The sequence below is a fragment of the Vulpes lagopus genome, chromosome 21 (assembly GCF_018345385.1).
Source record: "Vulpes lagopus strain Blue_001 chromosome 21, ASM1834538v1, whole genome shotgun sequence".
Classification (NCBI taxonomy): Eukaryota; Metazoa; Chordata; class Mammalia; order Carnivora; family Canidae; genus Vulpes; species Vulpes lagopus.
The window spans coordinates 19,242,522-19,262,278 of NC_054844.1; the positions used below are offsets into that span (position 1 = coordinate 19,242,522).

General features: G+C 33.7%; 2 protein-coding genes across 9 annotated transcripts in view; both read left to right on the top strand.

Annotated features, from left to right (window-relative positions):
• Positions 1-6,174, top strand: part of SLCO1C1 (solute carrier organic anion transporter family member 1C1) — a 59,137-nt gene extending 52,963 nt beyond the window's left edge. For 3 of the 4 annotated variants that reach the window (XM_041735386.1, XM_041735389.1, XM_041735387.1), the window contains 3 exons: positions 113-177; positions 3,686-3,803; positions 5,315-6,174. In XM_041735386.1, coding sequence (XP_041591320.1) covers positions 113-177; positions 3,686-3,803; positions 5,315-5,537 — 406 coding nt within the window. In that variant the 3' untranslated portion in view covers positions 5,538-6,174. The remainder of the gene's footprint in view (positions 1-112; positions 178-3,685; positions 3,804-5,314) is intronic. The other variant, XM_041735388.1, reaches the window with a different exon arrangement.
• A 1,481-nt stretch (positions 6,175-7,655) lies between these two features.
• The window catches only part of SLCO1B3 (solute carrier organic anion transporter family member 1B3), an 85,893-nt gene continuing 73,791 nt past the window's right edge, over positions 7,656-19,757 (top strand). For 3 of the 5 annotated variants that reach the window (XM_041735797.1, XM_041735799.1, XM_041735801.1), the window contains exon 1: positions 7,665-7,777. The gene's annotated coding sequence lies outside the window, so the exon portion shown is untranslated. Of the gene's footprint in view, positions 7,778-19,757 lie in introns of all 5 variants that reach the window. The other 2 variants (XM_041735800.1, XM_041735798.1) reach the window with 2 other exon arrangements.

The window sequence follows — 19,757 nt, forward strand, 5'->3', positions numbered from 1 at the left end:
AAATACTACTTGAATTCTAGCCTTATTTCATATGTGGTAAGCAGATTATCACTAACATTAGTATTTGCTTTAATGGACTATATTTTCTTTATAATGCTTTTGTTGTTTTTAGGTGCATTAAGCCACAACTTAAGTCTTTTGCCCTGGGTATCTACACCTTAGCAATAAGAGTTCTTGGTAAGTATAATATATGTTTTAATTATGGTAGTTATGACAAATGTATTTTGAGTACTTTCCTAAGTATTTTTACAGAATTATCATGCATAACTAAATAATATAGGTGGTTAGGTCCCTATTTATTTTTTTCCTTCCTTCCTTCCTTCCTTCCTTCCTTGCCTAAAGTTTATTCTTGTTATGAAAGAGCCTTTTCGCCTGAGAGAAAAACAAGAAATAAACCAGTAAGAAAGGCTGAAGCCTAATATAATTTTTTCAGTTATTAAAATGGAAGGAATTCTTTTAAGCTACTCTCAGTGTTGGGAAAGATCATTTGGTAGATCATTCATGCAATCAAAACAGTATGGCTTTCAACTGACAATTTTTTAAATGTAATTGGATTTTTTTTCGTAACTAATAGATTTTGTAATATGCATTAATTAAAACCCATAGAAAGTAAAGTTAATGAGTCAGATAAATTTTCTGTTCATATGAAGTTTATATTCTAAGGAAGAAAGCAAAGCAATCACAAATATTCCTCTGTAATTTATTAGAAAAGAACCGCCAGGAAAGAAAACAAACTCATATCTTAAAAAAGAATCTGAAATGAGTAGATCTTGATATAAAATGGTTTAATACAAAGAAACAACCTAATCCTGATGAAATTGAGGAAGCAGCAAATATGGAAAGTTCTGCCATCATGACTGGCTTTAATTCTACAACATAAAAACAGAGATTATCTAGAAAAATGTCAGATTATTGAGCCTGAACTATATCCCTGGCTGTAATTGGTTTCTAAATCTACCTCCTTTCAGACATATAGACGTAACCTACACTATAAAGAAGATTTCAAGTTAAAGAAATTATTCATCAGGACACCTGGTTGGCTTGTTGGTAAAACATGTGACTCGATCTCAGGGTTTTGAGTTCAGGCTTCATGTTGGGCACGGAGCCTACTTAAATAAAAAAAATATTAAAAAAGCAATGATTCATAAAATTGATTCCATAAAAGTAAAAATATACTTGAAAATGGCAAAAATATAAGAAAAATCAAAAGGTAAATGATAAACTGAGAACAATTATTTTTTGCAATTTCTGTAACAGACAATCTATAATATCCCCATCATAAAGACAGCCCCTAAGCATTGAGAACAAAAAGACCCACAAGGAAAAATGGGTAAAAGATACAAACAGCCATTTCTTGGAAAAAATGTACATGCCTCTTAATATATGAAGATAGTCAAACTCTCCCAAATAAGGATAGCACAAATTAAAATTACACTGAGATAATGTTTTTTGCTTATCAGATTTTCAAATCACCAAATGTTTGTTTGCAATATATAGGACAATAGATACACATTTGCTATTGAGAAAATGGTACCATTTCTCCATGGTCTCAACCATCAATGGAGGGTATGTGATTGTAACTAATAAACTACATGTGGATTTATCTTTTGATCTAGCAACCTCACTTCTAGGAATTGAAACCAAAAACTTACTCACAAAACTATGAATTAGTCAAATTTTATGGTGTCTAATTATTGTGGCATTATACATAATAGCAAGACTGCAGTCTAGTTGTCCATCGATACGAGATATTTGAATAAACTATGGTAAACCCACATAATGGAATCCTTTGCAGCTGTAAGAATGAATGGGGAAAAAATATCCATCTAATGTTAACAGATGTGGTCAGCCCTGGCTGCCGTAATAGAATACTACAGGCTGAACGATTTAACAGAATTTTTTTTTTTTCAATTCTGAAGCCTGGGAAGTTCAAGATCAAGGTGCCAGCAGGCTTGGTACCTAGTGAAACCTCAAGACCTCTTTTCCTGGTTTGTAGACAGCTGCCCTTTCACTGTGTCCTCACAAGGATTTCCTCCGTGTACACATGGAGAGAAAGGGAGCGTTGGCATTTTTTTTCATCTTCTGATTAGGACAGCAGTCCTGGTAAATTAAGTTCCTTATGACTTCATATAACCTTATTATCTCCTTCATAACTCTATCACTCAAGTGCAGTTGTATTAGGGTTAGGACTTCAGCATATAAATTTTGAGAGGACACAATAGTCTATAAAACCAAGGGATTTCTAGGATACACTCTTAAATGAAAGGAAGCAAAATGTAGAACAATATTCATGGTATGATGCATTTGATATGAGCAGTATGGAGAGGTAGAAATATTACACATGCAAAGGTATTTGCTGATATTTTAAAAAAGAGGGATGCCTGGGTGGCTCAGTGGTTGAGCATCTGCCTTCTGCTCAGGCGTGATCCTGGAGCTGCAGGATCGAATCCCACATCAGTCTCCCTGCATGGAGGCTGCTTCTCCCTCTGCCTGTGTCTCTGCCTCTCTCTCTCTCTCACTCTGTTTCTGTCACTAATAAATAAATAAAATCTTAAAAAAAAAACACAACAGAATTATAAACTAAAAATTGATGATGATGATGGTAGTGGTGGTAGTGATAGTGATGGTGGTGGTGATGGTGGTAGTAGTGGTTACTTGGAAGGTAAAAAGTAAGAGAGGACGGAATGGAAAGTAGAGTTTGTAACTTAATTCTGATTTAATTTTTAATTTGAAATCATGCAAAGCTTTTTCAGGTCTTGATCTCAGGGTACATTCATTGAGCCCTGTGTCAGGCTTCAAGCTGGGCAGGGAGTCTGCTTGAGATTCTCTCCCTCTCTCACTGCCTTCCCCTGCCTCTCACACATACATGCTCATTTTCTCTCTCTTTCAAATAAATAAATAAATAAATAAATAAATAAATAAATAAATCTCTTTAAAAAGATGAAATCCTGCAAAATTTTTATATAATTAAGAAAACATTGAAAAGAAACTAAAACATTCTTAAACTGAAACTAGCCATGTAGCATATTGGAGGCATAACCATACAGAAAACCAGTTAGACTTAAAAGGACGGGATCATTACCAAATCCACATAACTTCACTACATTCTGTAGTCTTATCTTTAACACTAACATTGGTATTGTTATGTTGAAACTGTTATGTATTTTAAGAGAAAGCAAATAAGATATTATGTTAATATTAGAAACCATTATTTTCAGCACAATAGAAAAATGATAACAGCATAAAATAAGTAAAACCCATTTTTAAGTAATGGGAAAATTACCAGGAAAAGCAGGGTAAACAAGGGTTAGATTTGTTATGGAGATTTAGGTTGGTGCCTTCTCCTTTTGATAAAAGCCTCTTGGGATTAAGAATCATCTGTCTTTTCTTGGTACAGAAAGATAGGCACTGTTACAAATGGAGATATCTCTGTTATAAATGTAAATCTCCCTTACAAAAAGGATACTTGTGCTCTATCTCCAGAACTTCTCCTATGCCTTCTGTTTCAAAAAATAACCTTTAAGTCAGAGAAATATGAAGTAGAATATTCTGATCTCCTGCAGGTACCTATTATCTCCAAAGCAGTATTTTTTAGGTTGAAAGTAGTTCCAGAGACTTACTCATTATAGGATAAACAAAAAGATGTGTATATATTTTCAGTAGCAATTATTTGTTTTTCTCACAGCAGGAATCCCAGCTCCCATGTATTTTGGAATTTTGATTGACACTTCTTGCCTCAAATGGGGATTTAAAAGATGTGGAAGTAGAGGCTCCTGCAGATTGTATGATTCAAATGCTTTCAGGTATGGGTACAAACTCGTAGCATCTCACTAATACAGCATTCTAAGTTTGCACAATGAAATTAGCAGTAACCATTTCTCACTGCAAAAGGATGATCTAACCAAGAAGCATGTTCTTTTTTATAGAATAATTTTATTATTATTTATTTGGCTAGACTTTTCATTTTTCCCCATTCCTAATCTTAACTCCCATTTTCAATGAGTAATCATTTTAAAAAATTCACAAAAGATTCCAGAATACAGTAGAATTTTTCAAGTTTATGCACACAAGTGGGTAATTCTCTGAAGCTCAGAAGCATTTAAATTTAGGTCACATTTTGGGTTTAATTCTATTCTTTTTCAAACTGAGCCAAACTGTCCCATTTACGTCAGATATAATCCCCCTGGGCAAGAGTTGGATTTGGCTCTAAATCTGTCCAGCTTTTATTGCCAAACTGATGTTCAATTATTCCAGTACTTGAGATGCATAAAAGTAAAAGGTTTTTTCTGTGTATATGAGTGTGTATGGGGCTGAGGGGCATGGCTTTTTCACTATGGTATCATTCAGTTCAGTTCATCAAACATTTAGTCCCCTTATTGCTTAAAGCAGTGCTTCAATGGCTTAAAAGCAGGAAGGATTTTTTTAGATTTACAATCTGAGCATTTTCTGGAGGGATAAACTTGGTACTGAACTGTGTAAGTTGGACATTGGATGTGAATTGAGCCAACCATCTTAAATAAGTTTGTTTGATTTAATAGGCTTTGATGTTATGTGAGAAATTTATTTTGGTCTGTGAAAGGGACTTGATCTGTGAGTAGAATTTGTGCTTTGCTCACATTTGCTAAGGCTGCATTATTTTAATGTAAAGACAATGTATTTCATCAGAGACTGAATATGTGTACAAGGTGACCAGAATAAATCATTCAACCTGTCCTTCCATACCTTTCTCTTTTATGATAGAATGTGGAACTACAGGGTGCTTACTGAAGAAAGTGATTTAAACCTCTGGTTTATTCTTAAGTTATTCTGCTCCACCAAGAGCTCTGATTCTCCCTTAACATTGCTTCTTGCAGTTTTTTGTAGAAGTGCATTTGGGCAAGTTTCAAGGGTAGGGTAACCACATAATTTATCATTCAACCTGGATGCTGTTGAGACTGAAAAGGAGCACTATTAAGAAGTACACTGGGACAACACCAGCATAAGCTAGGACTGTTCTGGGCAAATAGGCATATGGTCACCCAGTCTAAGGGAATAATTTACAGAGAAGATGGAACTGATTATGCAATTAGTAGTAACCAAAAATTATGGCACCACTAAGAGATCGCTTTATATTTACACACTGCCTTCAATAGTCTGTCTGATGTTCATAGAAAGGTCTTTTATAGCCACTGAATTTGTTCTTAAGAAAAACATCTTCGTGATGGTTTCATTGATAGATTAGTTTTCTTGATATTGATATGTATTGAATATCATTACCTTCCATTCCCATTTTGATAGTTGCAATAATTATGACCAAGCTTCTCTCTCCTTTTAGACACATATATCTGGGACTAACTGTGATGCTGGGCACAGTGTCCATTTTCCTAAGTATTGCAGTACTTTTCACTTTAAAGAAAAATTGTGTTTCAAAACATAGAAGCTTCAGAACCAAGACAGAAGGAACAGTGGTGTCTGCAAGAATGAGGAAGGAAAATTGTACTACAAGTGATCATTTGCTACAACCCAACTACTGGCCAGGCAAGGAAACACAGCTCTAGAAAAATGATGACTTGAAGCAATATTTTTGATTTCTGGAAATTCTGTAAACACATTTTAATCAAAGCCATTTTAAATGTGTATTTTTTTTTCCTTTCAAAATATGTCTTTGTGTTTGACCCTAGGTATTAAATAATGTACCTAATAGCAAATATCATTAAACAAATTATAGAAAATGTACATAATTAATCCAAACCTTTTAATTCTTCCTTATATTATTATATTATTTATACAAATCCCTTATATTATCTACTCATTCTGTTTAATTTTGCCTTGTACCCTTTGATATATTCACTGTATTTTTAGTGGAACAATTGTCCTGATAATCTAATGGCTATGTGTAAAGTGATTTCTAAACTGAGATATTTGTCAAGAGGAAGAGAGTCCTGTTAAAAAATTAAATTTTATCTTGGCTTCCTTCAAACATGACCCTAATGAAGATCTTAGGATAGAATCAGAATATGTAGAGAAAGATTTCATTTTAAGCTCTTCCTTTGTTTTGGACTATAATAATTGATACAGAAATGTATAGTGGCAAATGATTTTGGAAGATTTGAATTTTGGATTATTAGCTCATTTACCGTTCATTGTATGTGCATTGTGTGTGACACTTGAAGTGACCATGATGGTAAAGTAATAAAATTAATATTAACATGCTTCATTGTCCTTCTATAAATTCAGTGGATTAAAAAATACTGTTAATACAGTACTCCCCATATTTTAATATATGTAAGCTTCTCCAGATGGATGCATATGATATGATCATAAAATGCATTTGAAAGTTGAATTTAAAGTCTGCAGTAAGCTTAGGTGTTATAATAGGAATGCAGAGGTGATGGGTTTAATGATGGCATAGTTCTTGGGTGCTCTGTCTGGCACTCATCACAGGGACTAAGGGCTTCTGGGCAGGGGACTGACACTGCCACAACCTGCCAGATAGTCCTTTGTTTCTGAACATTTCCTCTCTGCTGGCTTCCTGGTACTTCTCTGAGGAGATATAGTAGGTTCAGCAGTCTTCCATCATCAGCTTTATTATTATTGTATTTTCCTTCCTCCAATGGCTGTATAAGAGGGGCTTGGGCCTCCTTATAAAAGCAGCCTTAATGATAAAGACCACCCCTGTGGAGTCTTGAAGTTGTACCATAATTGTTAGCAGCCTTTACAACAAACAGATCACGTAATCAGGACACTCCCAACCAGAGGTTTGTTTGAGGAGTTTCCAGGAGTCTAAGTCTAACAAGAGGGTCCAGCTCAAAAATGCAATAGCCTTGAACAGTGGAAGGATCAACTAGTACAAACAAAATAGTTTGCTGTCTTTTTATTTTTCCATTACATACCAGTCCTATAAATATGAGTGGAAAAAGCTGGAGATGGAAAGTTTGGGGAGGGAGAGCAGAGGAAATTTCCTCTAAATGTATATAGTGTAATTTTATTTGAATTAATGATGCAACATTATCTCATATTGTAGTATTTTTTAAAAGAAAAATCAACATGCTTTGTTTCCAGCAGGCCTACATCAGACCTGCTGCTGCTGTGCTAACTTGAGAGCAGGAATTCTTTTTGTCATCCTGGTATCAGTCTTACCCACAACAAATATTTATAAGGTGGGTGAGTGAGTATACTTGTCAAGAATTTTCTTTGTAGAGCTGTAATTTAAATTCAAGGTCCTCATCCTGTCTCCCATGTCCTCTTTATTTTTCAAAGCTTTTTGTAGCAATATCCTGAAAACTAACTTTTTTTGCAAGTAAATTTCTAAACAGAATCCTTTCCAATATACTCTTGAGTAATTTGAAAAATCAAAATTGGCATGAAAGTTGATTGAATGATCTTTTTTCATAAAAGTATTGGAAGTCAGTGAAAAGGAAGCATTTTTTTAATGCATAGCCATTACTTTGGCAGTGGAATTAAATATACTAAACTCAGTAATATGGCATATGAGGGTATAATTTAGTGGGGAATTGAATTTGCTAAGAGGAACCCTGATATTTTGGATGAGTAACTTCATCTGACAGAAGTAAGCAGGCTTTTTATGCCTCAGAAAGCACATTATTAATTTTTTACTAAGAAACCAAACTTCATTTCAAAGGTCAAAAAAACTCCCTCAGCCCCAGGGCCAAACATTTAGAGGTAAGACATTGACTGACATGTGGGATCCCAACATTGCTCCTTATTCTACAGCCAAAGCCTCTGGAAGTGACCAGCACCTTAAAGGAACATCTGCTTCAATATAATTTTCAGACAGGTAAATCTCCATCAATGTCATTTTATAAATGGAGTGACTTAAATTGGATTAATTGACATACCCAAGGTGAAGACAGGTAGACTAATGCTGATTTTTTCCATTATATCATGATGCCTCTAAAGCAGGTAATAAAAACAAACCCTCTGAAATTCTTAAAAACAACTAGAAGAACTTTTGTCACCATTAGCATTTAAGAAATCACCACTTAAATACTACAGATTTATATAGTCACACATAAAGGGAGATTGAATGAATACAGTGACTATAACATATACTCAAGAATAGTCATAATTTTTAATAATTTTATAACAACTATTAAGTATAACAATATTAAGCACTCTCCTTATGTGTGCTTAAGACATGTTATTTCAATTTCAAATATCAGAATAGCATTATGTGTTAGGTATAATTACTGACATTTTTAGAGGAAGAAAGCACAGTTTAGAGATTTTTAGTGACTTATTCAAGCTAACAAGTCTCAGTAATTGGTGGAACCAAGTTTAAATTGAATTTTATCAGTTTTGACCAGTCATGTTATGCCTGTATTAACCTATACTCTAAATTATTATCTCTTGCTAATTTTGCTAAAAATAAATTTTGGACATCTCTGTTAGAAAAGTTTTAACACACCAAAACATGTACAACGTTTTTATAAAAAGCAAATGATGCAGAATGATTTAAAATGGAAAGTACCAGTCCTGCAGCCCAACTTCAACCTCTATTCATTCCTCAAAGGCAATAACTTCTCAGAAGTTTGGGTCATTGATTTCTCTGACCATTACTTCCACATCTTTAGATAATATGCACATACCACGTCCTTGACTTATCAGCTTTGAAGCAATGTCTATTGAGTGTCTTCTCTGATAGGTTAGGAATGATGTCTCTCATCCTATGTAATTATACATAGTGAGATCCCTTTTCTGGGTTCCTCAAATGTCGCATCAATACCTCCATTTCTCATTCCGCTAACATAAATCATATTGTGTTTCCCCACCTTGTAAAATGACGACCCTAGAGCTTCCTCCTTTCCTTTGATGTCTCCAAACTCTCTTCATCTCCTTTCTGTCCCCTGTACCTTTACTTCTGCATTGTCAAGAATGATAATGTGAAATATGTTCAGCTCTGTGAACATTCCATCGGAAAAAGCCTGAATGTTTATGATCAAGATCTGTGGCATCTACTGATGAAGCCACAAAATCTCACAATTAGGAGAAAAGAGAAAAACAGGAATAAAAATGTTTACTGAAGACCTATTATGAATCAAACATTAGAAGCATATTAACACATTTAAATATTAATGATGTAAAAAAGTATTAGTATTAGGCTTATGCAGTTATGAAATTTATAAAATTAACTAGAAAATAATTTTGTTTTAAAAGTTCTAGAACAGATAGTATAGGAAGTATCTGAACCTTTTACATTTTGAAAGAATGTTTTTAGCCTTTTATTTTTTTATTTTTTTAAAAGATTTTATTTATTTATTCATGAGAGACACAGAGAGAGGGGGGCTGGCAGAGACACAGGCAGAGGGAGAAGCAGGTTCCATGAAGAGAGCCTAATGTGGGACTCCGTCCCAGGTCTCCAGGATCACACCCCCGGCTATAGGCAGCGCAAAACCACTGAACCACCCGAGCTGCCCTGTTTTTAGCCTTTTAAAGAAATAATACTTTGAAAAGTTTTTGATTGGTTATTGAAGCTTTAAAAAAAAATCTGCTTACTGATTCAACTTTGAAAATATATTTTTATCTAGAAAAATCTCCATGATTCTTTAAAGATTTTTTTAGTTTTGTAAAATTAGAGCAAGTAAGCTTATATTATACTCTTAGGTTGGTCTTTTTTGACTTATTTTATTGAAATTTTCAAAGAAATGGCTTTTGGATTCTGTTTCTCTGCTACCTAATTAATTTTATTTATTTTTAATTAATTTTTATTTTTTACTTTCCTTCTCTTCCTTAAGGCATGCTTAAAAAAGACTTTACCTAAATTATTGACTTGTAGGCTTAAACTATGCTCTAGTTTAGTAATGAAAACATTAATTAATATCTCTTAATGTAAAAATTTGTATATAATTAAAAGGCTTGCCATGCTGCAGTACCAGTGATGTTTCCCTACTTGTTTACAGATACGTTCTTCATTTTGTATTTGATTCAAAATTCCTAATTGCTCTTGAGGGAAGATTATTTAAAATTTCTGTTTGGATATTTTAATTTAAATTTGCCTTTTGGGCATCCCGGGTGGCTTAGCGGTTTATCACCGCCTTCAGTACAGGGCGTGATCCTGGAGACACAATATCGAGTCCCACGTCAGGCTCCCTGCATGGAGCCTGCTTCTCCCTGTGCCTGTGTCTCTGCCTCTTTCTCTCTGTGTGTGTGTGTGTGTGTGTGTTTCATGAATGAATAAATAAATTAAATAAATAAATAAATAAATAAATAAATAAATAATAAGTTTGTCTTTTATTTTTTCAGATGAATCACATTTATAATTAGAGAATGTAGCCTATTCACTTTATCTTTTTGGAAACTTATTGAGGATTTAAACTAGAGAAATCAAGTTATGAATATTAGTAAGTTCAGGTTTTGGAAATAAAATATATTCATTGATTATAATACAATACTAAATATATATTTACCAAATCAAACCAATTAATTATATCATTCACATCTTTTGATACTTTTCTTTCTTTTTATTTTTTCTTTTTTTTAAAACTTAAAAATAAACATATTAAGATCTTTCAATGTAATTGAATGAGTTTTGTGAATTGCTTCCAATTTTTCAAGTTTTCATTTGTAGAACTTAATGTGTTTTCTGTTATGTCTTTATGATATATAGATTTGATTTTTAAAAATTTGTTATAGTTAATATATTTTTTTGAATTTTGTTATAATAATGCCACTTCTGCTGTCTTTATTAATTATGTTTACTTTATAAATTTTTGGCCCTGCCTTTTTTTCGATTTTCTGCATTCTGTTTAAGGTTAGAAATTTATTAATAGCATAAAATTAGATTTTCTTTTTACTTTAAAATTTTGTCTATTAGCAAATATGTTTATCACACTTGATATTTAGTTTTCCTTTTTATATTATTTATTCCATTTTGTTTTTTATTTCCTTCTTTGCATTTTCCTTTATTCTTCCATCTACTATATTTGCTGCATTTTTGCTTTTAGATTGCACTAACAATATGGAAATTATATCCACTTATTTAGCAATTTCAAAAAATATTTTGCAATTGGTTATCCGAAAGTTATCCAAGAATTATAAAAATATACATTAATATCATTTTTCTCTTCTTAAAAATACAAAAAGTCAAATAAGAAATGCTATATATTGACTCTCTTTTTATAAGGCTAAACATTTAAGATGTTAAATTTAAAAGACTTAAATGTAAGACTTGAAACCATAAAACTGCTAGAAGAAAACATAGGAGGTAAGCTCCTTGACACTAGTCTTGACAGCAATTTTTTGGATTTGACACCAAATGCAAAGGCAACTAAAACAAAAATAAATGAGTGGGATGACATCAAACTAAAAAGCATCTGCACAGCAAGGGAAACCCGCAACAAAAGAAAAGGCAACCTACAAAATGGGAGAAAATATTTGTATATCATATATCTGATAAGAGGTAATAGTAAAAATATATAAAAATTCATACAACTCAACAGCAATAAAATAAATAATCTTATTAAAAATGGACAGAAGGACTGAGTAGACATTTTTGTAAAGAAGACATTCAGATGGCTAACAAGTAAATAAAAAGATGTTCAATATCATTAATAATCAGGGAAATGAAAATTAAAACCACAATGAGATATCACTTCACACTTGTTAGAATGCTATCATTAAGAAGACAAGAGATAAAAGGTATAGACAGGAATGTGGATTAAAGGGAACCCTTGTGAACTATTGGTAAGAATAAAAATTCATGCAGCCATGACAGAAAACAGTATGGAGGCTCCTCAAAAATTTAAAAACAAAACTACCATATGACCCAGGATTCCACTTATAGATATATATCCAAGGAAATGAAACAGGATATTAAAAAGATATCTGCACTTCCATGTTCATCACAGCATAATTTATATAGACAAGATCTGGAAACAACCCAAGTGTCCATCAGTGGATGAATGGATAAAGAAGATGTGGTGTATATCTCTATATACGATGGAATATAATTCAGCCATGAGAAAGGAGGAAATCCTGCCATTTGTGATACATGGGATGGACCTTGAAGGCATTACACTAAGTGAAATAAGCCAGAGAGAAAAAGACAAATACTACATGATATCACTTATGTGTGAAATCTTTAAAAAAAAAAAAGAAAGAAAGAAAAAGAAATAAAATTCATAGAATCAGAGCATAGAATGGTTGCCTGGGGCTAGAAGGTGAGAATGTAGGGAGAAGTTGGTAAAAGTGTACAGACTTTCAGCTATAAGATAAATAAGATCTGAGAATCTAATATAAAACATGGTGACTATCCTTGTTAACACTGTATTGTAGCTTTTTTTTGGTATATTTTTTTATTGGACTTTGATTTGTCAGCATATAACACCCAGTGCTCATCCTGTCAAGTGCCCCTCTCAGTGCCAGTCACCCAGTCACCAACTTCCCCTTCCAAAAAAAAAAAGGCATGTACCAACATATATATCCATGTATTGATTTTTGCTCACTTAATTTTTATAAAAATTCAGATTATTCATTATACATCATTCATAACTTGTTTTATTTTACTTAAAAATGTATCTTGGAAATGCCTGTAGGTAAATATTTATTTATTTATATCATGGTAAATATATATATATATATATATATATATATATTATGCAGGTATCAAAACAAAATAAGATTATAATAATATAATATATATATATTCGTATAATCTTATTTTGTTTTGATACCTGCATAATATTTCACAGGCTTATCAAATAAAGATTTTCAATACTTCTCTAAAAAAAACCACACTGTATTATAGAATTGAAATTGCTAAGAGAGTAGAACTTAAATGTTCTCACACACAAAAAGTGAGGTTATTGATGTGTTAATTAACTAGATGGGATATTCTTTCACAATATATATGTATGTCAAGTCACCACTATGTACACTTTAGATATCTTACAGCTTTATATGTCAATTTTACCTCAGTAGACCTGCAGTTTAATTATAAAAAATAAAACTACAAAAAGTTGTTTTTACTTTCAATCTCTCCTACTCACAATTCTAAGATTGTTTTAGTAATGTTATCAAAGATTTTAAGAGCTAAATTATTAATAAATTATTTTTATGTGTCTTGTCTTTGCTATATAAACAAATCACAAGGAAAATTTCAAGCATGCATCCTTTTGCCTATCTTTATTTATTTCTTTTAAATAGATTCCTAGAGATAGAATGTTTCAAATATACTAACCAGTGACATTCTAAAAGAGAAAGACAAAAGAACATCACGCAAACAGCATTTGAAAGATGACCTGTCCTCAAACTTCACCAATTTATCAATTTGATAAATTGAAAATGGCATTTCAATTTCATTTTTTGTTAGTGTATTTTTTTTTTAAAGATTTTACTTATTTATTCATGAGAGACACAGAGAGAGAGGCAAAGACACAGGCAGAGGGAGGAGCAGGCTCCATGCAAGGAGCCCAACATGGGACTCGATCCCAAGGCTCCAGGATCATGCCCCAGGCCTAAGGCAGGCGCCAAACTGCTGAGCCACCCAGGGATCCCCTGTTAGTGTATTAAAACATATGTCTACTGGTCATATTTCTTATAGGTTGTGTTCACAATCTATCACAAACATTATTTGGTGATTATTTCATTAATAATATTAGCCATAAGTATGTTCCATGTGTAATAATTTTTCTAATTTGAGGGCTGTATTATTTTGCTAAAGCTGTCACAATAAATTACCACAGACTGGGTGGTTTATACAACAGTAATTTATCTAAACAACGGTTCTGGAGACCAGAAGTCCATGATCAAAGTGTTGGCAGATTTGCTTTCTCCTGAGGTCTCCCTTCTTGGCTTGCAGATAGCTGCTTTCTCAATGGTTTCACATGGCCTTTTTTTCTGTGCACATGCATCCCTGGTGTCTCTTCCTCTGTCCTAATATCCTGCTCTTATAAGGATATCAGTCAGATTGGACTTGGGCCCACCATAATGGCTTCATTTTAACTTAATCATCTCTTGGAAGGTTCTATTTCCAGATACAGTCCCATTCTGGAAGACTGGGGTTAGAGCTTCAACATATGAATTCTGAGGGAACATAATCCAATATATGACAGGAGTTTAATTTTTTGTTTAATGTAATTTTTACTTAAATATTTTAAAATTATAATCATATACTCCTTTATAGATTCTACATATATATATATGCTTAAAATGATTTTCTTACCTTATGACGGTCTAATTATCTGCACTTATCTATGTTTTATAATTTAGTTCCCAAAAATATTTAATATATCTGGATTTATTTTGATGTATTTTTTAAAGATTTTATTTTTTTATTTAAAGTGATCTCTACACCCAATGTGGAACTTGAACTTACAACCCTAAGATCCAAAATCTCTCTGACTGAGCCAGCCAGGTGCCACTTGATATAGTATTTTGAGATGAAGAACTGAATTATTTTGACAAATTGTTAGCTACTTGCTCTAATACTATGTGTTTAGAAGTCCCTATTCTCTACCTTTACAAATTATTAAATTATGAGTGGGATTTTCTAATCTCATTAATATGCTATTTCTGCCCAGGATCACACTATATGAGAATTACATATAGTATAAAAATGCATAAAATACATTTTAATTTCTGACCACTCATGCCTGCCTTCATATGATTCATTCTCAAAGTTTCTTAAGTATATTCATTTTTTATTCTAGATAAATTCAAGATTATTATATCAGCTTCCAAAAATATCCATTTGAAACCTAAAAGACCACTTATGTATAATCCTTATATATATATATTGCATTTATATATAATGCATATTTCTTCTGGATCTATAAAGCATTTTAGTGTGTATATATATATTTTTTCTAATTCCACATAACCTTAAGATTAATATTTACTTCCATTATAGATACAAAAAAATCTGATCCTGTAAGAGTATTATATGAGTTTAACTGACTAGCTAAAGTTGTAGTGTCAGGTTTTAACAGAGCAGAAACTTAAAACCACAGCTCTGATGCCTAGTCTAGTGCTCTTGACACTCACCATATGTAGTCGAAATTTCTTCAAAGCCCCAAACCAGCAGACATAGTGATATGATACAAGGTACCATATATCCAGGATGTTCAGTTTTGATTTTGACAAAATCAAGTTTTCAATTCTGTTCTACAATATTTGCCTGTATCTAAACAAAAGTAGTTTGCCTGTGTTGTTTTCAGTTTTCTCTTTTCTTTCTAGTATAGATTTCTAGGCTGGGTAAAGGGCTTTACTTGTAAAAAAAAAAAAAAAATATATATATATATATATATATATATATATATATTTATATTTATATATTTGGTAGTTCATGTACTGCAGAGAACCTCACAATGATCAAGGGACACCATACCTACTACCCTAGTAATCAGAGTGTCAGCCCTGCAAGTGATTTTAAAAGTCATTAGTTAACAGATAGGAGGATCCGGACCACAGAAGTGGAAGTTCTTATAGCCCACAAAGTCAAGTTACCTCCTAGCAGTGTGAGGTTGCTACCTGACTCATCGCCAGTACCTGTCGTTGGCCAACCTGAGTTGAGAATCAAGGCCTTTGAAGTTCAAGATAGACTAATGGGACAAAAACTGGTGTGAGAAACTATATAACTTTATAAATAGAGCACCCATACTAATACAGCATATAATCTTTGACATCATAGATATGTAATGTGACCGGGGCCTTCCCAGGCCTTACATTATTACTAAGCAGAGCTATCTCTCTCATCTCTCATTTTCTCCTCTCCACCCCACTCACTTTGTTCCACTCAGGATCCAAAAACACTAACTAAAGTACTATGTGCTATCCTTTTCTATCCCATTAATCTTATTTCTCTTTATATTGCTCATATATATACATATATATCTCCTCTTGCTCATTTATCTATTGCCTGCAAGTTCCACAGTGTGTCAAGGAATAGTTGTCTCCCACTGAAATGATCTTGGCACAGAATGGGTACCCAGTGACTGAAAGAATGAAAAATTACAGATCTGAGAGAAATAGGATAACTGAGTAAAAATCTGAGATGAGGAAGGCTTCTTCTCCATTAAAAAAAGAAAAAAGAAAAAGAAAAAAAACAGTTTGTCCTTTAAAAATATGTGTAAATAGATATCACATACTGGAAGCTAACAAACTTTTGACACAATGTTTTACATGATGAATTTTTACAGAAAGGCTTTATTTATTAAGGTATTATTTACAACTAATGGGGGCTTTACTACTGAGGTTATTCAGGTGCATCTACACATAAGACCCTTTAATAGATTGCATTTTCAAACATTCAGCCTCCAACATCAGTACGACTCAATCTTAGATTATACAGTGCTTTAGGCCAGGTCTGGCTTGGATTAAATCCATATTTTAAAAATTCAGGCATTGATTTATTTCATGCCTAAGGCCAACGTGATTGGAACATACTCCATGCTTCATAAGCAAAATCCAAAGTAGTGAAATATTCCAATTTCAAGACAGAAAAGTATTCAGGAGGCTAACAAGTGCATCTGTTTTGCCTTATTCAGAAATGCATATTAAAAAAAAAAAAAACTACCAGAACCCTGGCCATTTTGAAAGTACTTAGTTTACTGCAATTCTGTTTGTGATGAGTGTTTATTGTACATTTTTAAATGGAGTCTTTGCCATTATAAATCTGGGTCTGGATTGCCTGGGAGCTGGCAAAAATGCCGTCTGTACATGGACATCACATCACCTACTCTCCTGTCCACTTTGCCATACCTCAAGGAATGCAGTCACTCTCATGGTAGGGGCTCCTGGATTCTTTGCCTGCATCAAAATATTCTTCAGTCCCTAGGAATTTGTCAGATAGCCAGGGACATTAATTGCTGCTCATGTGTGGCCCTGCTCCTGAATGCTCCCTACTACCTGTTATTTCCATGCCTCCTATTCTCCCAACTTGTAAGGACAAGGTAGCTCAAGCGCTTGGCTTCTGTACACAGGATACTTATTTAAGCCCTGGGTCTGAAATAAAGTGCTGCTTCAGTTTCCAGCGTTTTTTTCTTCTATTGCCTTCCCATTAGATGGTAAGTTCCTTTTTCTTCCACTATTGAAGAAAAAAAAAAATGATGGGAGAAAGAGGAACAACTCCTTCCTCATCTTACAGTTCCCTCTAGTTGTGATTTCATCCTTCTTCTTTTATTATTACCTAGTTTCCGAAAATAGTCTGTAGAATATTAATAGTAAGTTGTTATCAATCACTAAGTACAGGCATTGTGCTTCTATAAATATATAGTTTCAATTAATGATCTGAACAATCTAGAGGTGTATATTGTGATCCCTGTGTTACAGATGAGAGGAACACTGAGGCTTAGAGAGGTTAACCAACTTTCAGAAAGTCACAAAGAGTATACAGAGCTAACCCTGAATTCAAATCTGCCTTCTCATTGCTTTCTTAAAAATACAGAACGTTCCTATCTTCCTTTCTTATACAACACCAGTCCTATTGGATTATGGCACCATTCTTATGACCGCTTTTAACCTTGATTGCTTCCTAAGAACTTAATCTCCAAAAGCAGTTACACTGAGTAGTAGGGCTTTAATATATGCATTTTGGGGCAACACTCTTCAGCTATAGCACCTCTTTTTTAATATAAGAGAGAATAACCAGACACACTGACCACAATAATAATTTAAAGTAGCAGTCAGGGGCCCCTGGGTGGCTCAGTGGTTGAGCATCTGCCTTGGCTCAGGTCGTGATCCCAGAGTTCTGGGATTGAGTCCCATATCAGGCTCCTTGTAGCGAGCCGGCTTCTCTCTCTGCCTATGTCTCTGCCTCTCTTCTGTATCTCTCATGAATAAAGAGAATCCTTAAAAAAAATAAAATTAAAAATAAAAAAATAAAGTAGCAGCCAATACAATGTGCCCATATTGTTTTTAAATTGCGATAAAATTTACATACCATAAAGTTCAATAGTTTAAAGTGTACGATTCAGTGGGTTTTTAAATATGTTGAAACATCATTACTGTCTCATTTTAGATCACTACCCCGCCCCCCAAAACTCATTGCTCATTACTTATGAGCAATCACTCCCCACTCTTTCCTACCCTGCTGCTACCCCTGTCAACCACTAATCTACTTTCTGTCTTTATGAATTTGTCTATACTGGACCTTTCATACAATTGGAAATATGAAAAATGTGACCTTTTGTGGCCATAATTGTTTTAAATACTTCAAAATTTCTCTTATTTGATCTTCCCAACAACAGATAAGGCAGGCATTATCTTTAACAGATGAGAAAAAGTGAGATACGGTTTAGTAACTGGGTAGCAGAGTTCCTAAGTGGAAGAGCTGGACTTTAAGCCTTAGGCAGTCTGTATTCGGTCTGTGATCTCACTATAATATGTTTCTACTTCAAGGAGCTTGATCATTATCTTTAGAATCATCAATAATGGGCAGAATAACAATTGGATACTGCAGGAAAATAAAACATCTATGGCTGAGTGAATGACACTATTAGGTTCAAGTTGGCATGACCAATATGGAGTAGGATCTTGATCTGAGGTGATAGTAAATGAAGCAGATTCAACTTCTTTGGAAGAGAATAAGCTAACTGGAACTATGGTCAATGGCCTAGACAACTAGGATCATTTCTAGATGAGTGGAAGATGATAAAGAAAAGGAACAAGGTTATGTTCAGGATATAACATGTATTTGTCCTCCAAGAAGGAAATAACAAAATAAGATTAAATTTTACGAGACTATTGGTCAGTTATGTTCAAATAGTTGGAGATACATGAGGTGCATCCTCTTAGGCACCGAGATCATAAGAAAATATGGTAACTTACTATCACAATGTAAGCAGAAAGAGATTAGAGTAGTTGTTAACAGTAGAAATACCAGCGCATTGGATGTTACCTGGAGCCCGCCCATGAGCCTCGATTCCTGGATATTGTATAGGAACACTTATCAGAAACCCTACCCACAAGAGATTTGTGTATACAACGTTCAAGAACTCTTAATTGAACACTTTGCTATTGACAGTCTCTGGAAGAGTAGGTATATGGAGGACAACAGAAAAAGAGAAATGAGGGATGAGAAGCCAGTTACCACCTGTGTTCTTTTCCTCTATTGCTACTATACAAAGTATCACAAACTTTGTGGCTTGCCCCAGCACATTTTTTTTTCCCTTCTGGGTGTTGAGACTTCAAGTCTGAAATCAGTTTCACTGGGGTAAAGTCAAGGTGTTGGAAGGGCTGATTCCTTTTGGAGACTCTGAAAGGAGAGTCTATTTTCTTGCTTTTCTTAGCTTCTAGTGACTTACTGTATTCCTTGGCTTGTGGTCTCCTTCTCCAAGTTCAAAATGTGTAGCTTGTCTCTGCTTCTATCACCGCATCATCTTATGATTACATTCAGGGTCAATCCAGATTATCTAGGATACTCTCCCCATGTTAAGATCCTTAATCGCATATGCACAGTCCCTTTGCCACATAAGTGAACATTTTCAGGTCCCAGGGATAAGGATGAGGATATCTTTGGAGGTCATTATTCAGCCTCCTACATCATCATTCTCCACTGCCCTTCAACTTTCCTTTATACATTACATAAATTTTACAAGGGACACTGCTAAGATAGCAAATCTTGAAAAGAGACCCATTTGAACTCCTATTTAATCACTAACAGTTTTGTTGAACAGGTATTTGATGGATATCCACCAGGTATCCCGAACTCTGTTAGCCTTTGAAGCAAAAACTGTAGATATATTCCTGCCCTCATGGAGTTCACAGGTCACATTATCTCCTTTACCAAAGCATATATGCCCTTCCCCTTACCGCTTTTC